At 37.5% G+C, this 23,978-nt stretch overlaps 2 protein-coding genes across 5 annotated transcripts in view; both read left to right on the top strand.

Moving 5' to 3' along the window:
* The window catches only part of wdr47a (WD repeat domain 47a), a 20,671-nt gene extending 7,823 nt beyond the window's left edge, over positions 1-12,848 (top strand). Inside the window, exons 6-15 of the mRNA XM_015355520.2 lie at positions 81-198; positions 2,897-3,075; positions 5,449-5,691; positions 6,559-6,652; positions 7,187-7,344; positions 7,906-8,075; positions 8,964-9,134; positions 9,463-9,594; positions 10,127-10,345; positions 10,967-12,848. Of these exons, the coding sequence (XP_015211006.1) occupies positions 81-198; positions 2,897-3,075; positions 5,449-5,691; positions 6,559-6,652; positions 7,187-7,344; positions 7,906-8,075; positions 8,964-9,134; positions 9,463-9,594; positions 10,127-10,345; positions 10,967-11,109 (1,627 nt within the window). The 3' untranslated portion in view covers positions 11,110-12,848. The remainder of the gene's footprint in view (positions 1-80; positions 199-2,896; positions 3,076-5,448; positions 5,692-6,558; positions 6,653-7,186; positions 7,345-7,905; positions 8,076-8,963; positions 9,135-9,462; positions 9,595-10,126; positions 10,346-10,966) is intronic.
* On the top strand, positions 11,063-23,978 carry clcc1 (chloride channel CLIC-like 1). Of its 4 annotated transcripts, XM_069194136.1 has the most exons (12): positions 14,303-14,359; positions 14,694-14,823; positions 15,056-15,175; positions 15,547-15,657; positions 16,465-16,689; positions 16,991-17,131; positions 17,412-17,511; positions 18,558-18,655; positions 20,265-20,411; positions 21,369-21,908; positions 22,090-22,116; positions 23,251-23,334. In XM_069194136.1, exons 1-11 carry the CDS (start codon positions 14,346-14,348, stop codon positions 22,102-22,104), a joined length of 1,641 nt encoding a protein of 546 aa, XP_069050237.1. In that variant the 5' UTR covers positions 14,303-14,345; the 3' UTR covers positions 22,105-22,116; positions 23,251-23,334. The 4 variants fall into 4 exon arrangements, with proteins under 4 accessions (XP_015211013.2, XP_069050237.1, XP_015211015.2 ...); XM_015355527.2 differs by lacking the exons at positions 14,303-14,359; positions 22,090-22,116 and adding an exon at positions 11,063-11,129 and having other exon boundaries at positions 23,251-23,978; XM_015355529.2 differs by lacking the exon at positions 22,090-22,116 and having other exon boundaries at positions 17,066-17,131; positions 23,251-23,978.

Raw genomic sequence — 23,978 nt, 5'->3', positions numbered from 1 at the left:
AGGTATAAATTGACGATTCTGCTAAAAATGACAAAGCTATGGCAGAAGATTTTTATTTTTTAAAACTTTTTTTTTTCCAGAACTGACACTCCTGTTGACAGGATGTTGCATTCCGCTGGCGATGACGCAGTGCATCCTGGTCCTGTGTCTGCCCCAGGTGGTGACCCTATGCCCCCAGCAGCTTGTGAGAAGAATGAGGTAATTAGTTACTGAAAGCCATAAGATTTCTTTCACATAGAGCATATGAGTACTTTTGTTATTGCAGGTAGTGCAGCCTTCAGCAGGCTGTTCCACTTCATTCACAAACAGTCAATGTGACTGAGCATATAGTTTTGGGTTTAATGGCCTTCTTATTGTCATTGTTAATGTTGTGGATTTTTTAGAGTCTTTTCCAGCCTAGGGGTGCTTTTCCATCTGTTTTTTTTGTCAAAAGATTTTTCAGGATTTTAAATTGTTCAGAACAGAAAAAAGGAATAACACGACATTTTTCTTTAGTTGATAAACATAAGCGATATATATATATATAATTGAAAAACACTTTTTATTATTAGTTTAAACAGTAGAGTGTTTTGACCTGACCACGTTCAGGCCATGTTCTGGTGTGTGAGCTTCATTTACCTGGATTTGCATATCTAAAGAGGGATAAAGTGTGTTTATACAAGGAGAGATGAGACTCTGGAAAAGCTTTTGATAATGGCATGTGTGCATAGATCCTACGTTCTTTCTAGTATTTTTTAATGTGCAGTAGATATATAATCCCACACATGAAAGTCTCTGAGTGACTATATTGATTTGGTTTGAAAAGGCAGTATTAGTTGTAGTGACTTGAGTACTTTAAATCGTATCCCCTCACAGTGGATTGTCTAAATTACAAATTCTTTAATATTTTTGTTAGTCAACCAAGTGCATATTCTGAGAGTTTGGATATTCTTTGAAGAATACTATGTCACCTCTATCAAATTAATACTGTCCAAAGCTTGTGATTTATGATTGATTATTTCTCTTTAAATTAAACCAACAGAAAACATAAAAATAATCACATTATTTTTTATGGCTCTGTTCAGTTGTGTTGTTTTATATTACCCTGTTTTTTTAAACCTTGAAGATTGAATTTGTAACCTAGGCTATCCCATCAGTATTCCTTCTTTCTCTTAAATCTGAATGTTGATGCCAAGAGACACTGCAGTAGAGGACAGGCTATGAATTAATCGCCATGAATTTTGTATGCTTTAAATCTTTTATGACTCCAAAGAGGGACGAACCTCAAATCTTATTAATGTAAAGCTAGCTAGGATAACAGCATAAAGTAGGTTGTCATTTCCAGGTTGACATGGTGAATCATTCTTACTTCTACAGTCTCATTACAAAAGTTCTACTTGTAAAGTCATCTAAGGCCTTAAACATAACTATATTTATATGTAATCTGTGTAGATTGTATTGTGAGCCCAGTAAACTTTGATTTTACACTAGTATTATGCATCCAGAAAAACATACATTTGTTGTTTTTTTTAAATCTAATTAAAATATTTTATATTATCAGGTTGAACCATATTATAGTTAAGGAAAATATATATCATCTGTTTAATACAGTTTAATGAAATTTAATTGGATAATAGCCTTGAAAGGACAGGTTTAGTACCAAACTCATCTGGCCCATATGTTTTTATTTAATTTCTTTGGCTTGCTTGTAAAGCTCCTTTGAAGAAGATCATCTCTCTACATAAAGTACCAGACACACTGTGGCATTCTTAAGTCTGTTCTCAGCCACAGACAAAATAATCTGTTTGTTTCAAGCAAACCAAATGTTGATCATTATTAGGCTTCTCCGAAATGGAAATGTTGAGTTGTGGCATTTAGGAATTCAAATCATAGTAATGAAATACAGGATATGAAAGGCGATTATCTGTCTTCAGCAGGTGAGATCAAAAGCACAGGCAAATCTCTTTCCAGTGTCTGATTCTGCTTCCTGAATTTTGCCTTTCATGTAGCTTTCCAAGAGGATGGAATAAGGCATGACGAGGCATGCTTGTCAAAGCTACCTATAACACCTTTCTTGCAGCCTTGAAGAATCTTGTGCTCTAAAAAACTTTTTTTTTTATGACTGAAGACTCATTGGCAGATCTATCCTTATACTGCTTTTTAATCATATAAATCTTGCATTGCAACAAAGAGAATGATTATTTTTGTAGCTTTTCTCAGGCTAACTCATCATTAACCTTCTCTGCCATTGGTAGGTTCTTCACTTCATTTTAATGTATGATTTTAAAAAAAGAGCTGGCATCCTTATTAGCACAGATTGCTTAGGATTACAAATTGTTGGTTTGCATTCTGTGCGAGTGCTAGCTCTGATTACACGGAAGGTTCAGACACATTGTCCGGGGGAGGCTGGATTCTCTTCCAAAGAGAGAATTTGGTATGTGGTAAGAAAATATAGCTTTAGGAAGCACAGGGTTGTTTCTTAAGGTAAATGCAATCAATTTCAGTCCATTTGTGCAATATGTAAGTGCTTAAAAAAGATTATTATAAGATACTTATTCTTATCATTTATACGTTCTTCTTCTGCAACTCATATTAATCAAATTATTGATTATGTGGAAAGGTTGTAGTGAATGCTATGAAAAAGCAAACCTATAATTATGTCATTGTTTTAAAATTCTAAATCCAGTTTTAATTGACTAAAAGAAAATTTAAGTCAGCATCTCTTAATCTCTAAATTTGTGTCAGCAATCAATGCTTAGCTATTTACTTTGATTACTGGAGAAAACTTTAGAAATGCATCAGGTCAAATTAGAATGAAAATTATGCATAAAATTATGGCATGGTTAGCATTGATGCCTTGTAGCACTCCAATAATCCATAACAACAATCCATTCCTGACGTGTTGCTACTTCCCCAGCTCCGCGACTCCACAGAGCAGTTCCAGGAATATTACCGCCAGAGGATGCGTGTGCAGCAGCACCTGGAGCAAAAGGAGCAGCAGAGACAGCTGTATCAGCAGATGCTACTGGAGGGAGGTGTGAATCAGGAGGACGGCCTAGATCCTCAGCAAAACCTCACCGAGAAGTTCCTCAATAGGTATGCTTTCAGACGTACCCACCTCCAACCTCAGAATAAAAAAATCACTACAACACACGATCTGCTACTCAAATTGTTTTCATTCATCAACCAGTCTGGTTAATACTGAAAAAGAATTTAGGGTTTGGAAAACCTAATCTGAAAATGATCTGGTGTGAAAGCAATTCTATGCAGAACAGTCTGGTAGAATGGTGTATTGCAAAGTTTCTTACAGGTAAACCTGTTCCCAGTAGTGTTATTTTGTGTCTGGAAGTATAGGAAAATTGCTTGGCACACTACATTTACACATTGAATAGCGAACTCCTCAGCTGAGATTTTATATTAAATGTTTTATGTACAAAAATTGTTCTTATTTTGCCACCACAAATTAATTCTTCTGAAGCAGGAAACATATCTGCCTTGCGTAGGTATTATGAACTTTCCTTTCTGATTTAATCAGAATTAAATGGGACCAGAATCACTTGTGTGTTGAAACTATTTGTTAAGAAAGTGCCAAAATCCTTGTGTTTTTTAAAATACAGTAAATACCCTCAAGACCTTTCAAGATAGATTGCAAACACTAAATTAAATAATGGAAAATAATAAGAAAATGTATAATTACAGGCTTTAAAAGCTTTCTGTCAAAGTGGCCTGTGGTAATGAAAGTACTGCATAAACAGATAATTCACTGTTAATACTGATTAAAATGACTTTTTTTTCTCAAGGCAATTTTTCAGAAAAAAAACTTGTTTTTTTTTCCATTCCTCCCACTGGTGCACTTGGAATACTAATTTGTATTAAGTTTACCATTTGCAGACTGCCCCAACCAATGGTGAATTATGTTTTCACTGTTGTTCACACTGAATTCTTAAAGATAAGATAAGATCACTTTATTGCCCATATACAATTTCTTGTATTAGAACTTTGTCTTTTCGCATACCCCAACTTGCTCTCCATGAAACACACAGACAGGGAGAGAAGCTTTGGGAGAAGCTGCAGGATCAGCCATTTATATGGCGCCCCTGGAGCAATTGGGGTTAAGGGCCTTGCTCAGGGGCACAACGGAGTAGGATTCTCTTTCCTTTCGTAAGAAAACCCTAGATTTTTTATAATCTAATATATCATTTTTAAGTTAATGTTTGTTAAGGTTGTTCTCTTGCAGAAGTCAATATAGCAATGAGTTTAAACTCTCTAAATTACTGCAAGGATAGTTTTATGAGATGCCTTATTTTGACTGAAATGGTCGGAAGTCTGTTTTTTATTTGGAATATAAGGGAAAAGATATATCCCTTTTATTGTGTGACATTCCTCATGAATTTGAGCAATATAAATACTTTCTAAGATATGTGAAATAGGAGTTCTTTGTTCAAATTATTTTACAAAAAGGAATAAAGGAAATACCTAAGAAAAAACGTTAATTTTTCATTATGAGTGTCTTGTAATTATGCTATAGAAGTCAAGGCACATTTAATGTATTAAGGAGTGCTTAATGTGAATAGCTGGATTTTTTTCCAGCTCCTGATTGTGAGCTGTTATTGGCTCCTGTTTTTCTGTGTGCAGTCTCTGCATTATGACCGAACATTAGTTGAAGGCCTTGTCTAAAGGAAGCTCTACTTTGCCAACTGTATCTTCATACAGGTCTTCCAGATAGTAGGGATCACTACAGGGCAGAGTCAGTCACAAGAGACAGATTCCTCTTTGCACCCAGCAATATCGGTTTAATGCTTAAGCCATCTTATATATACACTGTTTTTAATAGTTGTGTTTTTCTCTGTTAACAATGTATTGTAACGATTAATAACTTTTTTTACTTCTGTATATTTCCTATCCAATTCTTTTAGTAAGTACTGTTAAAATAATGTTGCAATTGTTGTGAAATTAGTACAGATTATTATATAAACAGCAAGATCAAGTGAACATTTTAAATTGACTTATTAAAATGTTTCCCTTCTAAAATTAACTTTGCTTATGGACATTTCCATTTATGTGTTACATTTTATTCATTATGCTTTTTATCCATATCCTTGGGCACTTCACTTGCCCTTACCTGAGCAGTAAGGGTAACAGCTTATATTTCAAATATAACACCCTTAAATACAGGTGCTTTTAAGTAGGATGTGTGCATAAGGTAAAAAAGGCATTGTCTTAGATGTTTTTGTTCATTTCCTATTTTGCTTTGTTGTATATTTCCAAAAGCAGAAAGGGAAACTTTTAGATGGAAACAAAATGTTTAAAGGCTCTCATACTGTATATTTGTTTTGTTTTTTTCAATTCTGTTAATGCGATAAGTTAAATGGTCAAAGGGCTTAGACTTCCCCCTCCCCTATGCCCATCATGTCATTGAATTGGGCCTGGATTTCAGACCCATCAGATAAACAAGTCTGTTTGTTGCAGGTCCATTCAGAAGCTGGAGGAGCTGAATGTGGGGATGGACAATCTGGGCGGTGAGGTGCAGGCTCTGAGCCAGCAGTGCAATGGAACGGCAGCCTGCAGCCCTGCACCTGGAAGTAGCTTGGCCCTGACAGCTGAGAGAGGCCAGCAGAAAGACATCGCTCGAATTTCAAGCAGCACTCCGCAGAAAGCTGGCGCGAAGGGGATGCCCTCCTTAGATGAGTCCCCAGTTTTGGTGACTCGGAGGTGAGGAGCAATCCATAAATAAACCTCTCGCCACTTTTAGAGCTCTTGTGAGATTTTAGAATTCTGCATCCTTCATTTTTTCCAATTAAAATGTTTAGTATTTCTATCTCGTAAATCTCTGAAACAAAGGCGATGCACTTTTCTATGGTTGGTGGGTCTCTTTGGAGCCATCTACATGTTATGGCTTTTTAACTCCCTTCCAAAGATACTTCCAAGCAGGTATTTATCCTCTCCCAAAACTAAATGATCGGCTGAGACTCAAAAAGGAGGTCTTGGAGAGAAACTGGGAGAGGTGGGCTATTTTTACTGCCCAATAACGATAATGAAAAGAACATTCCAAAACACAAGTTCTCTTCTTTTTTCCCCATCTTTCTCTCTAGCACTATATCCCCCCTATCAAACTGCAAAATAATTATAAGTAACAAAATAAATACTTTATGCTTTGCTGTGACTGGCAACATTGTTCTCAATAGTTTTTGTATGTCAAAAAAAGAACTTGACTAAAATACAAGTAAAGAAAAAATGTAATTGTCATGTTTCAGCAATAGTACTTTTTTAAAGATTTCCTGCACCTGTTCACATTTGCAATTTAACTGCATGGTTTCGTTAAAAAATAGAATATTCTCAATATTCGTATTGTAATATTAGTAAGGCATGACTACAAAACTTTTAATCTACCATATTAACTGCAAAACATACAAATATTTAACCGACTTCAGATTCTTCTGTATTAGAAAGATCCAGTTGACATTCAAACTTTGTATTGCCTTGAGTAAAAACGTGTCACTTCAGTTCGCAAAGATTTATATAGCGATGCAGTAACTGAAGTAAATGGAAAGCTTGTTGATTTTGTGTGATTCTGCACAGTGGGAGTCCTGCCAGTATTCCAAAAGACAGGGCCACACAACCACCCCTACTAGAGGATATTGGCTATTCCTCTACACGTGGCAAGAGTCAAGAGGTGAGACCTCACGAGACATATACAGTACACTAGAATTTACAAAAAAGATCAGCAGTGAATTAGAAGCTGTGTTTTGGATTCATGGAGAGTACTGTATGTTGGATGCTCATGCAGTCTCCTGTGAAAAGCTTAGGGTCTGAAGTAATGGCTTAAGTAAGGGTCTGATGGTAAATGGCTTATAATTTCTTTACTGTGTTACCTTACTGTGTTAATACCAGCTGTAGTAATGTATCATTATCAATAATGTCTAGGGACTTTGATTATTCACTTCATTTGTAACTCACCTATAGCATAAGACTTTTATTGACTTTAATATACAGGTGGGGTTTTAAAAAAATATATATCTTCATTTTCATTCTGTAAACATTTCAGATTTTTAAGGATTCTTCCTTGGCTTCAGATTATTTTACACCACCCACTCATGGTGCAACAAGAACTCAAAATAGGTGCTTCAGGCTAGTTATTTGTAATAGTGTTTAAAGATTCAGGAATGAACCTTTTCAAGAAATGGTGTCCTTTTTCTGTTGGCTCAAGGGTGAGAAACCAAAGATGCAGTTTGCTGCAGTCAGCACCCTGGAGGACACACAAGCTGTCAGAGCTGTGGCCTTCCATCCCAGCGGAGCTCTGTATGCTGTCGGGTCCAATTCCAAAACACTGCGGGTCTGTGCATACCCAGACACAATCGACACAAGGTATGCAGTTTTCGAGCCATTCCCCCTTGGTTTGTTGTAGAGCAAGTCGACTAATTTGGGAAAGAATGCGCTTTAGAAAACCATTCCCACAGCTGAGGGAATAAAAGAGCAGGACAGATTCGTTTTAGTGATTCTCACTAAATAGCATCATCTACTATATTGCAGAGCTTGGCAGGAATTTGCCAAAAATTATTTTCCTTGTATTGTTGGTGTTACAAATACAAATCTAAACATGCATGGGCTAGACTCCCTGTATATCACACTATATGCTTTGCAAGCCCTGAGACATTTTTATATTTTCGGGAAATTCCAGAGCCACACCTTATAAACCTCTCCCTGTTGTACCTAAAAATGGGAAATGTTTAGTAAAATTTGCTTCAGCATCATCACTTTGTAATATTTAAAGAAATGTGGTTGAACGCAGAGAAAGCTATCTTCTGCCAAGATTTTTTCCTTATTCAGCCCTTTTCTTTGTACACGTTTATAGATTTTTTTTAATTAAAAAATATGTTTTTATAAAATAGTAGAACAAATCTTATTTTTTGCTTCTTGTTTCAACAGTGTGTGCAGCTCCCCAAAGCAGCCAGTTGTGCGTTTTAAAAGGAACAAACATCACAAAGGGTCAATATACTGTGTGGCCTGGAGTCACTGCGGACAGCTGCTAGCAACAGGCTCCAATGATAAATATGTCAAAGTGTTGCCATTCAATGCAGAATCCTGTAACGCTACAGGTGAGATTTGTTTCTGTGTCAGAAAGGGAGGTATGCCAATAATTCCACTAGAATAAATGTTGTCTTTATGGAAGACAGCTGTTAGTAGAATAATTTGTTTCTCAATCTAGGAAAGATCGACTAGACACATTCTCTGCCTTAAAGGAATGCACTAGTTGGAAGGGCTCAATGAACTGATTTTTTTAGTCTTGAACAAAAAAGACTGAACAGACCAAACTCAAGTATTCAGAATCACTAAAAGCACTGACATAGCCAGCCCAGTGAAATTCTTCAGAATCAGCAAAGAAATGTAAACTGCATATTAGAAATGCAGTTAGTTTTCCTGAATTAGGAAAGTGCATATTGACAGCACACGTAAACAGTTTTAGGACTGTGGAATAAGCTACTCCACCATGTTTAAAAAGTTGATGCTGTAGCTTCTTTATAAAAAAAAAGGTTAGATGAGATTCTCACATCACTTAGCTACTAGGAGCCCCAAAAGCTTGATGTTCTGAATAGCATCTTTAATAATAATTAATTCCTTACAGTTAAACTGTATAGCGCTTTTCTGGACACTCAAAGCACAAAGGACTCCTCTTCACCACAAATGTTCTAACTTTCCTGGATGATGTGACGGCAGCCCAAGTGGGCCAGAATGCTCCCCACATGTCAGCTATCAGTGGGGAGGAGAACAGAGTGATGAAGCGAGTTATTATTAGGAGGCCATGAATGACAAAGGCCAGGGAGAAATTTCCATTTGTAACTTCTTTTATGATCTTGCATGCAGAAAGGTACTTTCCTGAACATGTAGTAATACAACAGCTAGTTAAACTCCAGTGTATTTCATCTCCATATAAGTGTCATGTGGGTGTTAGGGTGTTTGCCTTAAACAGCTGTTTGTTCATGCAGGTCCAGATTTGGAGTTCAGTATGCATGATGGGACCATTCGAGATCTGGCCTTCATGGAAGGGCCCGAAAGTGGAGGTGCCATCTTAATTAGCGCAGGGGCTGGGGACTGCAATATTTACACCACAGACTGCCAGAGGGGCCAAGGACTACATGCGCTTAGTGGTCACACAGGTACAAGCCCTTTCCCAGACAGCTAACATACACAAGTGTAACCAGAATGCACAAGTACAGAATTATTTGATTCTTAGGTTCTAATAATACATTTATGTGTTTTACTTTCAGCAAAGAACATGTGGCTTTTGTAGTTTTTACACAAATGCACTTTTTTTTGGAACATTTCTTGTAGCTTTTTATTGGAAATTTAAAGCTTTTCTAATATGTCTAGAAAGATGTATGCCGTGAGCTCTATTTGCTTTTTATCTTTACAGTGTAAAAAAGTTATTTCTACTTGTAAGCATTGGTTATGGATGCTCAAAACGTCTTGCATACTTGTGTTCAGGTCACATCTTGTCCCTGTACACCTGGGGTGGGTGGATGATTGCATCAGGGTCACAGGACAAGACAGTGAGGTTCTGGGATCTGAGAGTTCCTAGCTGCGTTCGAGTAGTAGGCACAGCTTTTCATGGGTCAGGTGGGTATCGGTCGTTATTACTTTCTATGGTACAGTTGTTAGAAAGGCCTTAAAAACGTACTTTATAATCTACAATTAAAAAATGGTTGTAATCAACAGAGGCCATCTTTGGGGAGAAAATAGCACAGGTTGTAATAATTCATTTTCACCAGTTGGGGACAGCGTTCCATTATTTTTGTTGCCGAGTTCAGTCTGTCACATGCACAAGTGCAACGATATCCTTATTTGCATGTGTGCTCCAACACAAAGGCATTAAGGAAACGCCAACTTAAACACAGAGCAACAGCAGCAGCAATAGCAAACTTAAATAATACTCAAATACAGCACAGCTCAAACAGCGTGCAATAGAAACTTCATTACAATACTAATACTTAATTCTTAATACAAAGAGCAATTTCTCATAGATTGTCATTTCAGTTAAAATAAATCATTTTCAGTGGAGTGTGAAATGAAAAGAACAGTGCTGTTCTAAACCGGCAGTCAGATGTATACTGCTTGTTGCTTGACTGTCTTTGTGCTGCCGGTCCTCCAGGCAGTGCAGTGGCTTCTGTTGCTGTGGACCCCAGTGGCCGTCTCCTGGCCACAGGTCAGGAGGACTCCAGCTGCATGCTTTATGACATCAGAGGAGGGCGGATGGTGCAGACCTATCGCCCTCATTCCAGCGACGTCCGCTCTGTGCGCTTCTCCCCTGGGGCTCACTACCTGCTCACAGGCTCCTATGACACCAAAGTCATGATTACTGACCTGCAAGGTAAGGCGAGACTCAGGCACTCTAGAAACGATCAAAAAAAGAAGAATATGTTCATCAACAGTGCCCCGGCTAGCTCTGTTGGTAGAGGATGAGACTCATAATCTCAGGGTAGTGGGTTCCTGTCCCACGTCAGGTGCCAGGCCCTCCATGTTGGAGGCTGGGCACAAGGCTAACAACCCTGTCCCGTAAAAACCAAAATGTTACTAAGTGCCACTAAGTGCCGGAAGGCATAAACGGGCAAACATCCATATCCATGTTCATCAACAGGATAAAACATATGACAAGGCTGAGCCTTTTTTTTTAGTCTATTAACAGTGATGTACTGTACATATAATGTAGTGAGGTGACAAGGCCATACATGATTGCTGTCTTTAACATTTTTATAATATGTATTATTTATTTTTTTATGTACAGTATTTCACAAATTTAAAACACTCTGATATAACCTCTTTTGCAAGCATTAAATAAATTGAAAGTAAACCAGAGGAAACAAGCATTCACCATCCCTTTTTTGTTAGTTTGTGCTAATGAGCCAAAGTTAAGAGCAGCAAATCCTTGTTTCCTTCTTCCCCAAAATGTTCACTTCTGAAATGCAGTTCTTGTATTCCACATTTTTCTTAGGGGACCTTACAAAGCAGCTTCCAATCAGTGTGGTTGGCGAGCATGCAGACAAGGTGATACAGTGTAGATGGCACACACAGGACCTCTCCTTCTTGTCCTCATCAGCAGACAGAACTGTCACTTTATGGACTTACAATGCATAGGACTCACAACGTTGGGAAAGGTAGGTGGAAAAAGCACACAGACTCTCCCTTGAATCAACTGGAAAAGGCCCCATCAGACGTTAAGCCTACGTGACATTTTCCCAAGGAAGGAAAAAAAGTGGATGCTCATGTTAAATGTGTGCGTCTCTCTCTATGCTTGTGCAGATGATGGTGTTTTGTATTATTTTGCTGTGCTTACAGTCTTCCACAAGCATTACAGCTTCTGTGACTGATTATAGTCCTTTTGCAAAATCATTTGTAATGGCTCTTCGTTTCCTGTAAGTGTGTATATGGTTGAAAAAGCTTAATAACAATGTGCCGATGGTTTATTTGTTGCATTCCTTGATGTTAACAACACTTGATTAATACAGAATGCACAAAAGCTCAGTTGCACACCGTCAGCAGAGATTGTCCCATGTAATGGGCACTGCTGAAGGATTCATCTCTCCTGAATTGGACAAAAATCCTGTCCCAAACACAGTATGTTAGTGAAATGGTGCCTTGATAAGTTAGCTTCATTAAATAGCTTTATTTATATTCATGATGTATTGGGCCATATTTTGCAGTAAGTGCAAGGGCTAAGATAAAAATTAGTCAAATAAATTTAGCAGCATAAAATGTGCAAGGAGTTATTGCCACTGCAGTTTTACTCAATGCCAAATATGGCCATAAATATTCCTGACAAAAATAACTGTCCAGAGGTCTGTCTGTGAAGAAGCCAAGTGGGTTTTGTAGCACAGCTAGTAATTATGGTTAGAAATCAGCAGGGTTAGTGGAGAAAACATTTGGTTTTAAAATTAGTTGAACAAACTCTTTTCAATCACTTCTTTGTAAATAAGGTAAATGTCTAAAAAAAGAACAATTTTAGAAATGTTTCCATTTTATGTAACAAAATCAGTGTTTGATTTTTTTTAAACAAATGTGTCATCTGCCACAGGGCACCTCAGTATGTTACAGAATGCTTGCAAAATTAATATTAGGCTTGTTAAATAAGACTACTAAAGACCATTTCTAACAGCTCTCTGTTGCTGAAAGGCCATTCAGATACTGATATCTCAAGAACTTTGAGGTTAGTTTGGTCAACTTGACACCCATTTTTGTTGAGTGTAGTACTCACCTTATTTAGGGTAAGTATAATTGCACAGCAGATGGTTTGAAGCAGTTTCTAAAAAGTAACCACATTCCATTTTGAAGGTGCAGTCTTAGCCTATGGAATAAAGAGTACAGCTTTATTTTATAACCATTTCCATTAAATATGTGGAGAAAAGCATGGCATTCCACATAGGCATGACTTAAAAAGAAATAAAGAGATGACTTCTTCTCCAACACACATCTGCTTCTTTTAATTTGTTACTTTTGCACTTTGTTCATTATATACAAAGGAATTGCTGTTTCGTAAGAAATTGCAGATTGTATTGTATGTATGTTTCTGATTTATTTTCGTATTGTACAGTTCTTTTGTTTAAATTAAAAGCAAAAATAAAGGTAGATTTATTATATTTATTTGTAATGTAGTTTGTTTCTGTTTACATTTTATGAGAAGACTGTGAACTTAAAAGGTAGCTTTTATAAGTCTTTTAACATGACAAGTGTGGAAGTGTGACTGCTGTTTAATCTCAATAAAGGCCTTTCTGACACTTAATCACCTTAAACCTTTTGCTTTTTTGTGTTACAGAAACTGACCTATTTGTTTTACATGATTAATTGAATAAAACAACATAAAGTTTGGTGTACCATCAGTGCATTGAGTTTTGTGGAATTCTTAAGAAATTAAAAAATTCAATTATGTTATTGGGGCTTTGCTGTTTATTTTATTATAATTTACTTAATTATGGGTTCTGACTGTAGAGATAATAATAACATCCTTCTTAATTGGAATTTACTTTGGCTAACCTTGATAATGAGCCATTGATTTACTGAATTTCCCAAGTTTTCATGCTTTGACTTTTTTAATGTTTAGGTTTCAACCTAAACCACGACAGCCTACCTATTTACTAGGACAAAAACAAGTCTGTTTCCTTCTCTGTTCTACTAATTTGAATCAACATTGCATATCAATTGTTTAACACATTTCCCTGTAATAGTCTTGAATGAATATTACATTGCCTTGTAGTTTATAACATGTTTTATGTGTGTAGTTTTCTCTTTAAAAAAATAATTGGAAAAGTTTGAGATATGCAATATTTAAAAATTACATTTACAAATACTTCTATGTTCTGGTATTTCTACTTGTTAGTAACTCTCATTGCGCTGAAATAACAAAGCAACAGAATGGAAGATAATTACATCTCCTTCTCATTTTTAATTGATATTGGCATTAACCTAACAAGAAAATAAAATGCTGTCTATTCTGTACAGACATGTTAAATGTCCCATTGTATCACTACACGAACAAAATTATGACCCTCCTTTTATTTTGCATGTTTGTAGTAACAAGGAAGACTGTAGCACTGGGTGCCAGATTCTTTATATACATAAACAGAAGTCTAAAATGAAACATGAAACAGGGATGCACATATTTTCAAAAATTGTAAGCAACTCTTGCACACCAAAATTGCACTGATGTCAAGTAAATGATCCTCCAGGTTCCTTTACGTAAACTGTTGGGGATTGCATTGTTAAATATGTTAATTTTAAGGACGAGACACTTAAGATTTTTAACAAACTCATCATCTTTAGACTGAAGGTATATAACAAAATAAAAAAGTGTTCAGAAAACAGCATCTGAACAATGTACCCATGTCAAAAGTACAGCCAGCATTTTAATTTTCAAATGAGATCACTTCACACTTCGGTTGTATATTTACCCCTTTGAATGAGTCAATATTAAGTCTTTTTTCACTAAATTAAGTAAGCGTGCCACCATGTAGTGTAAGCTTCAGTGTAGTATAAGTGAATAGCGGAGTTATTTATTTCTCAAACTCACAACGGTACCTCGTGTTTTCACTGAAATGTGCGAGCTGCAAACCAGTCTAATTTGCGCTACTGCAATTAAAAAATTACTTGCACATGCATAATGGCTTGTACACCATTCTAAGAACACAAACATCACATTTTTAGTGAATACATACAGTAGCTGTTGGTTACTGTAGTTTCTTCCTATTCCGAATTCACTGAGACTGAAAGCAAAGAAAAATGAATAAAGACTACCATTCCCATGAGCAATTTCGCGTACCTCCGGCTTTTATTTCAGGTCAAAGCTTGCAACAGGAAGGATTAGAAAAGAAGTGTATTGCATGTTTTTTTCCATGTAAGTAAATGTACCACACAAAAATATATAGTTGTATATAATATCATCCGAAAATGTACTAGCGGTTCTTTGTGATGGCTGCTTATTGTACTTAGATTCATCTAGTATGCTATAAAACTTGAGTTTTGGATTCATGAGAAAGCGTTGGGAACACAAACGTGTGGGTTATACCCACCGTTTGATATCGTCTATTTTCTTTGCGTTTTTGGCAATAATTATATTGATATCCAGCCGTGTGTGTTTATACTGATCATATGTTCTTATGGTTTTTACGTTAATGCATAGTATGCATTACTATGAAGTAACACTGTGTTTTTACTCTTGGCTGGGGAAGAATGCGGATAGCTGTATTGTACTGCGTGCTGTTGATTGTGAGAGGACAGGTGGATGACGACGAATGGATCGATCCCACTGACATGCTCAATTACGACGCTACAACCAAAACTATGAGGAAGCAGACAGAGGTTACGCACTGTTTTGACTCGTATTTACCCCTTTTCCATAAGCTTGTTGACGTGGTGACGCAGTTATTGCTAAGTTGTGTTACAATGCCAAAAAGAGTGAATTCTAAACAAATGTGTTTTCCAATATTGTATGATTTTCAAACACGATTATAGTCGCACCATATACAGTCTTACATTATACAGTTTAACTGACCCACATTTTTGTTAACAGTTTGCTATTGTTTTCTTTTAGGTTAACAACTATAACAATGTTCCTACCAAAAGAAGAGAATATATTAAAGATTCAGATCAGCTGGTGACATGTCCTGATATAACTGACTTCAACAACAAAATTGACAGTTTACAGAGAGAGGTTTGTAACGTCTTAATTTCTTCTTCAGCTCTACACTAACTGGAGCCACCTCGACTGTTGTAGAGTGACTTTAACATGTTTTTCCTCATTCAGATTTGTCTGTGATGTGCTTGGTTTGGTCATGGGTTAACACCTAATGTTGATCATATTGAAGACTAGAAATAAAAAAATATTTTAGACGTGTTAACAGACTTGCACCTTCAAAAGGCTTTGTGTCTTCACACTGTTTTTTGGGAATTGCTTACAGCAAAATGCAAAATTTAAAGATGAGAAAGAAAGATTGTTTGGTTAGTTTTCTTTTAAATTCATTCTAGATTAAATGAAACTGGTCAAGTGAAAAAATGCCCCTTTGTCTTGTCTTGTTGTTTCAGGTTGAAGAATATAAAAAGAAGATTGCATCTTTCTCAAAACAGTCTGGATGCAATCTTGTTTTTAGGAGATACCTAAACAAGCTGTTGAAAGATATTCAGAAACTCGGCCTTGTAAGTTGTGCTGCCCTCATAGAAGCTGATAAATATAGAGTAGACCCTTGGTTTAATGGATTGATGGGGTAAAGGGTGTCTCTTATTGCTGAATCACTGTTAAATGAAGAATTACGTTTTTTCAGCCCCCAAACACACATTTGTATGATGCATATATTACATTCTATATGCTTTCTGGGTATTTTGAATTTTTTTTGAACGATTGCAATCACCAGAGTCAATGAAAATTGTTCCTATATCTTTTTTTATTTTAAGAACACAAGTTCTAGATTTAATGCATTGTAAATATACTGCAAGTATACTAAAGCAAAGAAAACACAACACACATCATAAGAAAATGACCTACCACTAAAGGGCACTATTGATATTCCTGAATTTTACACTCTTGTAGTATTTATTTTTACCTTGTTTTATTATTTGAGCACTTCCCAGTTATGACAAGGAAATTCCGGTATTTCTGATTTTATCCGTTAAATCTGAAGTCCATTAAAACAAGGGTTTACTGTTTACGTAAACAGCCGGCTTTTAGGTTATCCAGCCTGTAAAAACAGAATCAGGATACTAAGATGAACTCTGTAGACCTGTCTCCTTTTCATTACTTTTTACGTTAAGAAATTCTTCTAAATTATTTTCCATTTACACCACAAGAAAAAATACCTGACTTATTTCATTGGATTAATTGTGGGAGCAACAACAGTAAATCATTTGTAAGACTTTTTGACACAGTTTTGAAATCCTTCTTTATTAATTTCATTCATATTCCAAGATAAGTGGTGTTTTAGGGTTTGTTATCCTCCGTTTCCCCAGCCTGATGAAGTCAAAGGTTACGTCCACTATGATGCTGAGGTTGTTTTGTCAAGACAGTCGATCTCTGAGATTAGAAAGCTTCTGGATGGGGATGAGAGTTTGAAACCAGGGGCTTTGGATGAAGCGCTAAGTCAGATCTTAATCAACTTCAAGCCCCATGATTATGAAGCTTGGAAATGGCGCTTCGAGGACACTTTTGGTGTGGAACTGGACACTGTTGTTCGGGTGAGAAACGTTTCTGTTTAAGTGTACTGAAGTGAGGGACTCTTTTCAATGTGTTTTAGTGAATTCATTTTCGTGTTATTATTTACCCCTGACACATGTTTTGTGTATGCCTTTAGACAACAATAAATTATTTTTGACATTAAGTGGATGTTCTTAAGTTTTACAACTATAATTAATCGTTAAACTTTCTGGAATTAATATAGTATCTGATTCGCTGTGTGAAGATAAGTGTAATAAATGTAGTATGTGCTGTAAAAACTATGTATCATGTATCTAATGCCTTCTCTGTAATGTTTTCCAGATGTGTGTCTGTGTATTAATCATTGTGGTGCTAATCTGTACTGAACTGTGGAGTAGTGTTTCTTTGTTTATGCAGTTCAGGCGGATCTTTGCCATTTGTTTCTGTATCAGCCTTCTGTGGAACTGGATGTATCTTTACAAGGTATAGTAACATCCGTTTATCCGTTAGCTGTTGTATAAAAATACATAAGTTATTTTATACATAAAATATAATAAGTTTTAAAGTTGTCATTTAACAATTTCCCATTCTCACATACAGATTGCAAAGTTTGAACTATCAAATTTTGACTCTCTATAAACTGATAAATTGAGGGTTTACAAAATTTAATTTGCTTCTTTATAGATAGGAAAGTTTTGTTTTGTAATTTGTATGCACAAAACATTGATCTTCTTTCTATATAAATCTTAACTTTGGGTTGTAGATTGCATTTGCTGAGCACCAAAACAATATTGTAAAAATGGAGTCCATCAATGACAAGTGTACTGGATTGAAGAAGATTGACTGGCAGGATAACCTGAAAGGTGAGGAGTTAAGTTTTTCAGTGCTGGGTGCTACATAATTAGTGAATGTCATGATACAAGTCAGTAATTGGAAACTCCTGTCGTGATTTGCATTTTTATAGTGTATAGCCAAGCTTAATGCATGGTGCGGTCTCAACCATTCTTTACGGGAGAGTTAGTACCAATTAGAAGGGTTCAAGACTCTCACAGAGGGCATGGCAAGCTCACGGGACTCAGGCAGATCCCACAAATTACTGTTAGATGGCAAGAATGTGTCCTAGCCAACCTCACCTTGCCCAATCTGGGTAACTCCAAGACCCCTCAATCACATAGCCCAGGTCTGGGTTACAGGATTTAACCTGTTATCTTGGTGAGTTCATTTATTAAATTTGATATTTGGGCTCATTGTTCAAAATGTGAATTTCTCTAGAAAAGCTTCCAGTCTAGGTTATGCGTTATGATTCAAAAGGTAGAAGTCGTAACCTGGGTCTTGCCCTGATTTTGATTGGGATTCTTCCAAGCAATGACGTACTGATGGGTTGGATTTGTATTAGTCAGGTTCTCTCAACTCTTGGCAAAATGGGAGTATGTGACTCTCTGGTTTCCTGTTGGCATGCAATGATGTTCACAAGAGATCCTGCCCCTCCAGTCAGCACTGTCTCTCCTGGAAGGCACCATGGAGCCTGTGACGTGTCAAACAATGACTGTTGTTTAATGAGTATAAATACATCAATTTCCCTTCGGGATCAGTAAAGTCTTATCTATTTAAATCAGTGTAAACATCAGAGGAGCATGTCCGGCCATCCTCATGTTGTGCATGAAGTACAGGTATCACTGCTGTGACTTGAGACAGAAAGAAACAGTGGTTGATTGCAAATTGGGTTTGTACAGAAAATCCCAAAATATCCCAAAAATGCTGATTTCCTTGTGAGCTGTAGTGCTCTCAATTTGTCCTAAAAAAGACAATAAAATTAAAAGAATTAGCTGTTATTAAAATCCGGAAACATGATTTTTGACTTGTAATATTTAATTATTGAAGATTCTTTATTTTTCCCTGTAAATTGTAGAGTGGTTCAGAAGCACATGGACACTGCAAGATGACCCCTGTAAAAAATATTACGAGGTCCTCATGGTTAATCCCATTTTATTGGTACCTCCAACCAAGGTAACCCTTCTTTCCATTGTATATGAGTGAGTTTGTGTGCAACCCTGTGGCTGGTTCGGTTCATAGGCATGTGTCACCACAATCGCTTACCTTGTAGCAAGTTAATGAGCTGAGATGCCCAGGACTTTTCCACATTGGGAACAGACACGGACTGCAGTACTGGGGCCATGCTCAAAGTACATGAGCCACCCTGTCCCTGCTTAATACACATTCATAAAACTGAAGTCTTTCATCTTCTCTTATTTGTCTCAACTACCCTGTACTTTTTTTATTAACATTCACCAAATGAATTGAAAAGCAGTTGTAGCTTCTTACACTTGTAGAGGTTTGATGGTTTTACTGAGGCAATTATTAATTGTAGCAGTAATCACGAGGTGGTTCGTTGTGGCTTTTAGAAAATCAATCGTCAGAACAACTAACAAGGCACACACACGGGTTCAATGCACGAGATACATTTATTAACATAAATTGTGCACCAAACATATACTAGTCTGCCTGGATACAAGCGGCAGACCTTACTGTGAGGGTTATCAATATACAACGTATATAATCTCGAAAAGATGCAAACACAAAGAGATACACAACAGAGAATATATGTCAATATATGTATATATCGTTCGGTTACCAAATCGCTAATCAGTGTTATTACCCACTGTTACTCTAAACTCGGAAGTAAATACATTACTCAGGAATTAAATTGATAACAACTTGTGTTGAGGTACAATTGAATTCTCGAGACGCAATGTAGAACATGGGGTTTACTTATCCACTGTGTATGGATTTGGAATTTACCGGCACAAACATCAAACCAGCTGACAGGCTGTGTTGCAGCCTCTGTTCCAGCGGTTGTCCAATGGGCGTCCTCTGGCTACCGGCCAACCAGTCGAGGTGCAGCTCGGAGTAGGACGGGCGGAGGAATCTAACTGCGGCGCGCAGGGCAGTCGTTGCTCCGAGGGGATCTACCAGCAGTCCGGCTGGCTAGTAGAAAGTCTCTATGCACAGAGTGTGACCGCGAGTCCTCACAAGTCACTCTTTTGCCCGGGAAGCGCTGCTTCTGAATAAGCTATTCAGGTTGTCAACGAGGGTCCAACTGTAGGCTGCCGTTGATCAAGCGGAGCGTTCACGTTGGTAGAATTCTGAGTACGTACAGGATCCTCGGCCTCGCGCTTAGAACAAAGTCCAAGTCCCAGTGCAGACAACGGCAGTTGTCACGTGATTGTCTCTGAGGATGCGCAAAAATGGCCAAGGAGAGCCCCGACCTGAGCTTGCGCTCAAGACACAGATGTGTGCTGATTGGTTGAGAGTTTGGCGGGCATTGGAGACCCACTTGCTGTTACCCAGCCCTGCCAGTCCCTGATTGGTTGATCAAGGTGAGATATGAGTCACTTACTCCTGACACTTAGGAACGCAGTCCAGATGTCCATCTGTCTTATTAACAAGCATTGCCGCTACAAACTGTTGTAATTAAATTGTAAGGAAAAGACAACCACCTCATTTCCTCATTTGCTTACCTTCTGTCTGATATAAGAACATTCTCCCTTTTGATTTGTAGACATGCATCTCTTGATTGCAAGCAAATCCTGTATCCATATTTTTGGTTCTGTTTCAGGCAATTGCTGTTACCATCACTACATTTATTACTGAACCGCTGAAACACTTAGGTCAAGGTATAAGTGAGTTCCTCAGAGCTCTTCTAAAGGATCTCCCTGTAACACTTCAGATTCCTGTTCTTTTTACCATTGTAGCGGCTATCCTGGTAAGTGAATTTCTGCTCTTTTAAAGTTTAATACTTTTAGCTCATACAGATTTGATTTAAATAATATGATAAGTATGAGAGTACTTTTTAAACCCCACCTTAAAAGCTTACTGCAAAGTCAGGTACAGTTGTCATATAGATGCCTGGTTTCAATGTTTATCTAGAGGTATTGAAATACAGCACATTAGTGGCTAGACATTTTTAAGCATCAGGTCTATCTTAGTACATGCTGACTACAAAATTGTCTAATGTACTATCAGCTTTTAATAATGTATTGTGCATCTTGCTGTTTAATTCCATTTTAGCATTTTCCATCAATTAAGGCAAATGAATAAGACGACAAGGGGAAAAATTGAAATTTTAGATGCGTACTAATGACACAGTGAAAGAACATCTGAATGTGTCACAAAAAAAGAGGATAGCATTCTGTTGAAGTTGTTGCAGAGCCTAGTGATGCAAAAAATAGACCAGAGGATAAGTAGGACTTGTTGTTTTTTGCTTACAACGGTTCTGTATGGGCTGGGGTGGTGTAGTATTACAGTAAACTGTATAGGACTTGTGTGTTGTATATTGGGGTTGAAATGTACCCGGAAGCCAGCAGCCATATCACCCTGCAGCTCTCAACTGGCTACCCACTGAAGCTAAACTGGGTTGAGCCTGGTTAGTACCTGGATGAGAGACCTCCTGGGAAGCTATGGTTGCTGCTGGAAATGGTGTTAGTCAGACCAGCGGGGGGTCCCCACCCTTCGGTCTGTGTGGGTCCTAATACCCCGGTATAGTGGCGGGAACGCTATACTGTAGTGAGCACCGTCTTTTGGGTGAGACGTTAAACTGAGGATCCACAGGTTGCTTGCCGGGCAGGCTCCGGCTTCCTGCGACACCGTATGGTATAAAACGGTTTGGCAAATGACATGACATGACTTACACAGAAAAATACGTTCTCCCCCCCCCCCTTAGATATTCATGTATGGCAGTGCCCAGGCAGCTATCCACAATGTGGCTTTTTGGCATCGTCGGGGACACCATGACCAACCTCCTGCTGTCCAGGCTCAGCCCCACACTCCACAGGTGCTCCCACAGGCGCACCCACAGGCGCAAGGCGATTTGGGCGCTGTGGGCAGTGGGCAGGTATATCAGGATCAACAAGCTGTCCGCTTCCGACACAACCACCAGAACAAGCAGAGCGGCAACCATCGTGTCGAGAGAGTTGGACCAGCAGACATTGTGGTTAGCGACGAAGAGATTGACGGAGCTCCCCCTGCCGATCCCGCTGAAACGGAGGGACAGAACTGCTGCGACGCAGCCACCACAGTGGAAGATGGAGGTGCAGGAGAAAAGACAGAGTTTCAGAAAGGGGAGAGAACTAGAGGCCGTGACAGTGGCTCACAGGCAAACCACCGTATAAGACACTCGGTGTCTGTAAGTCCGGACGAAAGCAACACAGAACCAGATCTGCAGGAGAAGGAAGAATCCGCAAAGAAAGACAGAAGAACAAATGTAAGTTTAAATCTGCTTCCAGGAACCAAAGTAAAACTCTTGATGTAAACCTACCATCAGAATGCGCCTACCAGTGAAATAATATGACAATCTGTATAGAAATATATAAACAAGTTTTTTGTAACTTATATAAGTGCAATTTGTGGTTAATTTCTCTTATTTTGCTTCTCTACTGCCTCAGGTTGAGAGAGGCTAATCCTAAATACAAGTGGGTAAATAGCATCCCTTGAGTTTTCACATATAATAACCATTAGTACTGTTTGTTGTACTATAACATCACCGGAATCTTTCACTTTAGTTTGTTGAATATGACTTGTTTCGGAATGCTGATATTTAATGGCTTTGACATTATGAGCCTGAGAGCTAGTTCATGGGCAGCCTATATTGTTACAATGAAGGAGAAATAAATGATACATTTAAAAAGACATGTGAGAACAATTTGTGGAGTTAAATACTGCCTGTACAAGTATTTCTTTATACAACTTTTATTCTACGAAATGTTAATAAATTGTAAAAAACAGCCGACAAAATTTTACTATGGCTATAATTATCTTCTATGAGCACTTTCTTTTACATGATACCATTTTGATTGAAAGCCCAAGTGCTGATATTAAAGGGGAACTGCAGTTTTAGTTTCTCAGAGTGGTTATTAAATCTTGGTAACAAACAAAATAGTTTACAAATTCCGAATTCAGTTTTTTTTTAAATCAAGAACTTGGTAAAGGTAATGTATGGTCTCCATCTTGTCACGAGTTCACGAGAATTGTGAGCTGAGGTGGCCCTTCCTACTCACTAGTCACTGTAATGACTAATGTAATGCAAAGAAAGGTAAAGACGTTTCGCCGTAGAAATGTTCCAATGTAATCTGCATGCAATTAGATTCATTAGTATTTGAGATGGTTTCACTGACAAATACATATTTTCAAAGTTGAGAGCAATATTTCTATTAGATTAAAAGAGATGTATTCACAATCGTGCTTGTTTACAGTGTCATAGGGCCGCTTCACCTCACTGGAGGTTTTGTTGCTTCTGAATCACAGAATATGGCTCAGTGCCTACCTAAAAAATGTTCTCTATTTTGTGATGCAAATTGGAGACTTTTCACGTTTCTGTGTATGTTTTACTTTCATTGTGGTTTGAAATGCACTTATCAGTGCAAATTCTTTACAATTCGATAAATATAAAAATAGTGTTACAGTTCCCCTTTAAAACCTATTAAGGGTCATATACTTCCATTAGCCCATGAGATATTGCCATGTGTGCTGTCCTTCGAGTAAACAGAATAGAAGGCTGATTGTCAACACACAAGATTTGAATTCTAAACATATGTTTTGATTTTCAGGGCCATGAGAATCCACTTGAAAACAAGAGCAAGTCCAGCACTGAAGACCCCAAACCAGACAGAAGCTGTTGCAAAGAGAAAACACAATAGGAATACATTTGACAATATATAGTCTGTATTTGTAAATGTTTAAAAATGTACAGAAAATTATTTTTTAAACTGAAAGTTGATTTTATATAGTGTGTTTTTGCAACAGTATCTGTTGCGTTATTTTACAAAGGCAGTCACAAGTCCTTTGTCTTTCCTCAATCCTCAGAATCTAGCAAGGATTGGAGCCTACAGTATGTGCCATATTTTTTTAGAGTGCTATCTAATTAGCAAAGTTGGCAGAAGAGGGCCTCAAGATATAACACTTTTTTGTGGGCAAATCGCCAACTGCTAAAGTGCAAAATGGGAAATAAATGATCGAGAGCTAAGTCTGAGGAAGAATACGTACAAACTCAAGAAATATGTAGTTGTGTTACAATGTTAATGCGAGAATTCCTGAGGATAAAACTGAGTTTATACTACTTTTCTAAAGCTTGTTACTAGATGATTGAGCATTTAAAAAATGTTTAGAGGTGTGTGGTTATCTGCTACTCTCTATGGGAGGCTCCAGTATCTCCTTTCACAGTGTTGAAATGCTGTGAAATCTGGGCACTAATACAGATTGTTCTGTCTTACATGCCACTGCCACAAAATGTAAATTCAACCTAAAGCTTGATCATAATAAAAATTCCTTACACTTA

Source organism: Lepisosteus oculatus, chromosome 9, assembly GCF_040954835.1.
Source record: "Lepisosteus oculatus isolate fLepOcu1 chromosome 9, fLepOcu1.hap2, whole genome shotgun sequence".
In the NCBI taxonomy this organism is placed as follows: domain Eukaryota; kingdom Metazoa; phylum Chordata; class Actinopteri; order Semionotiformes; family Lepisosteidae; genus Lepisosteus; species Lepisosteus oculatus.
Note: the sequence above shows the minus strand (reverse complement) of the source record. Positions and strands in the feature narration are given on the sequence as shown.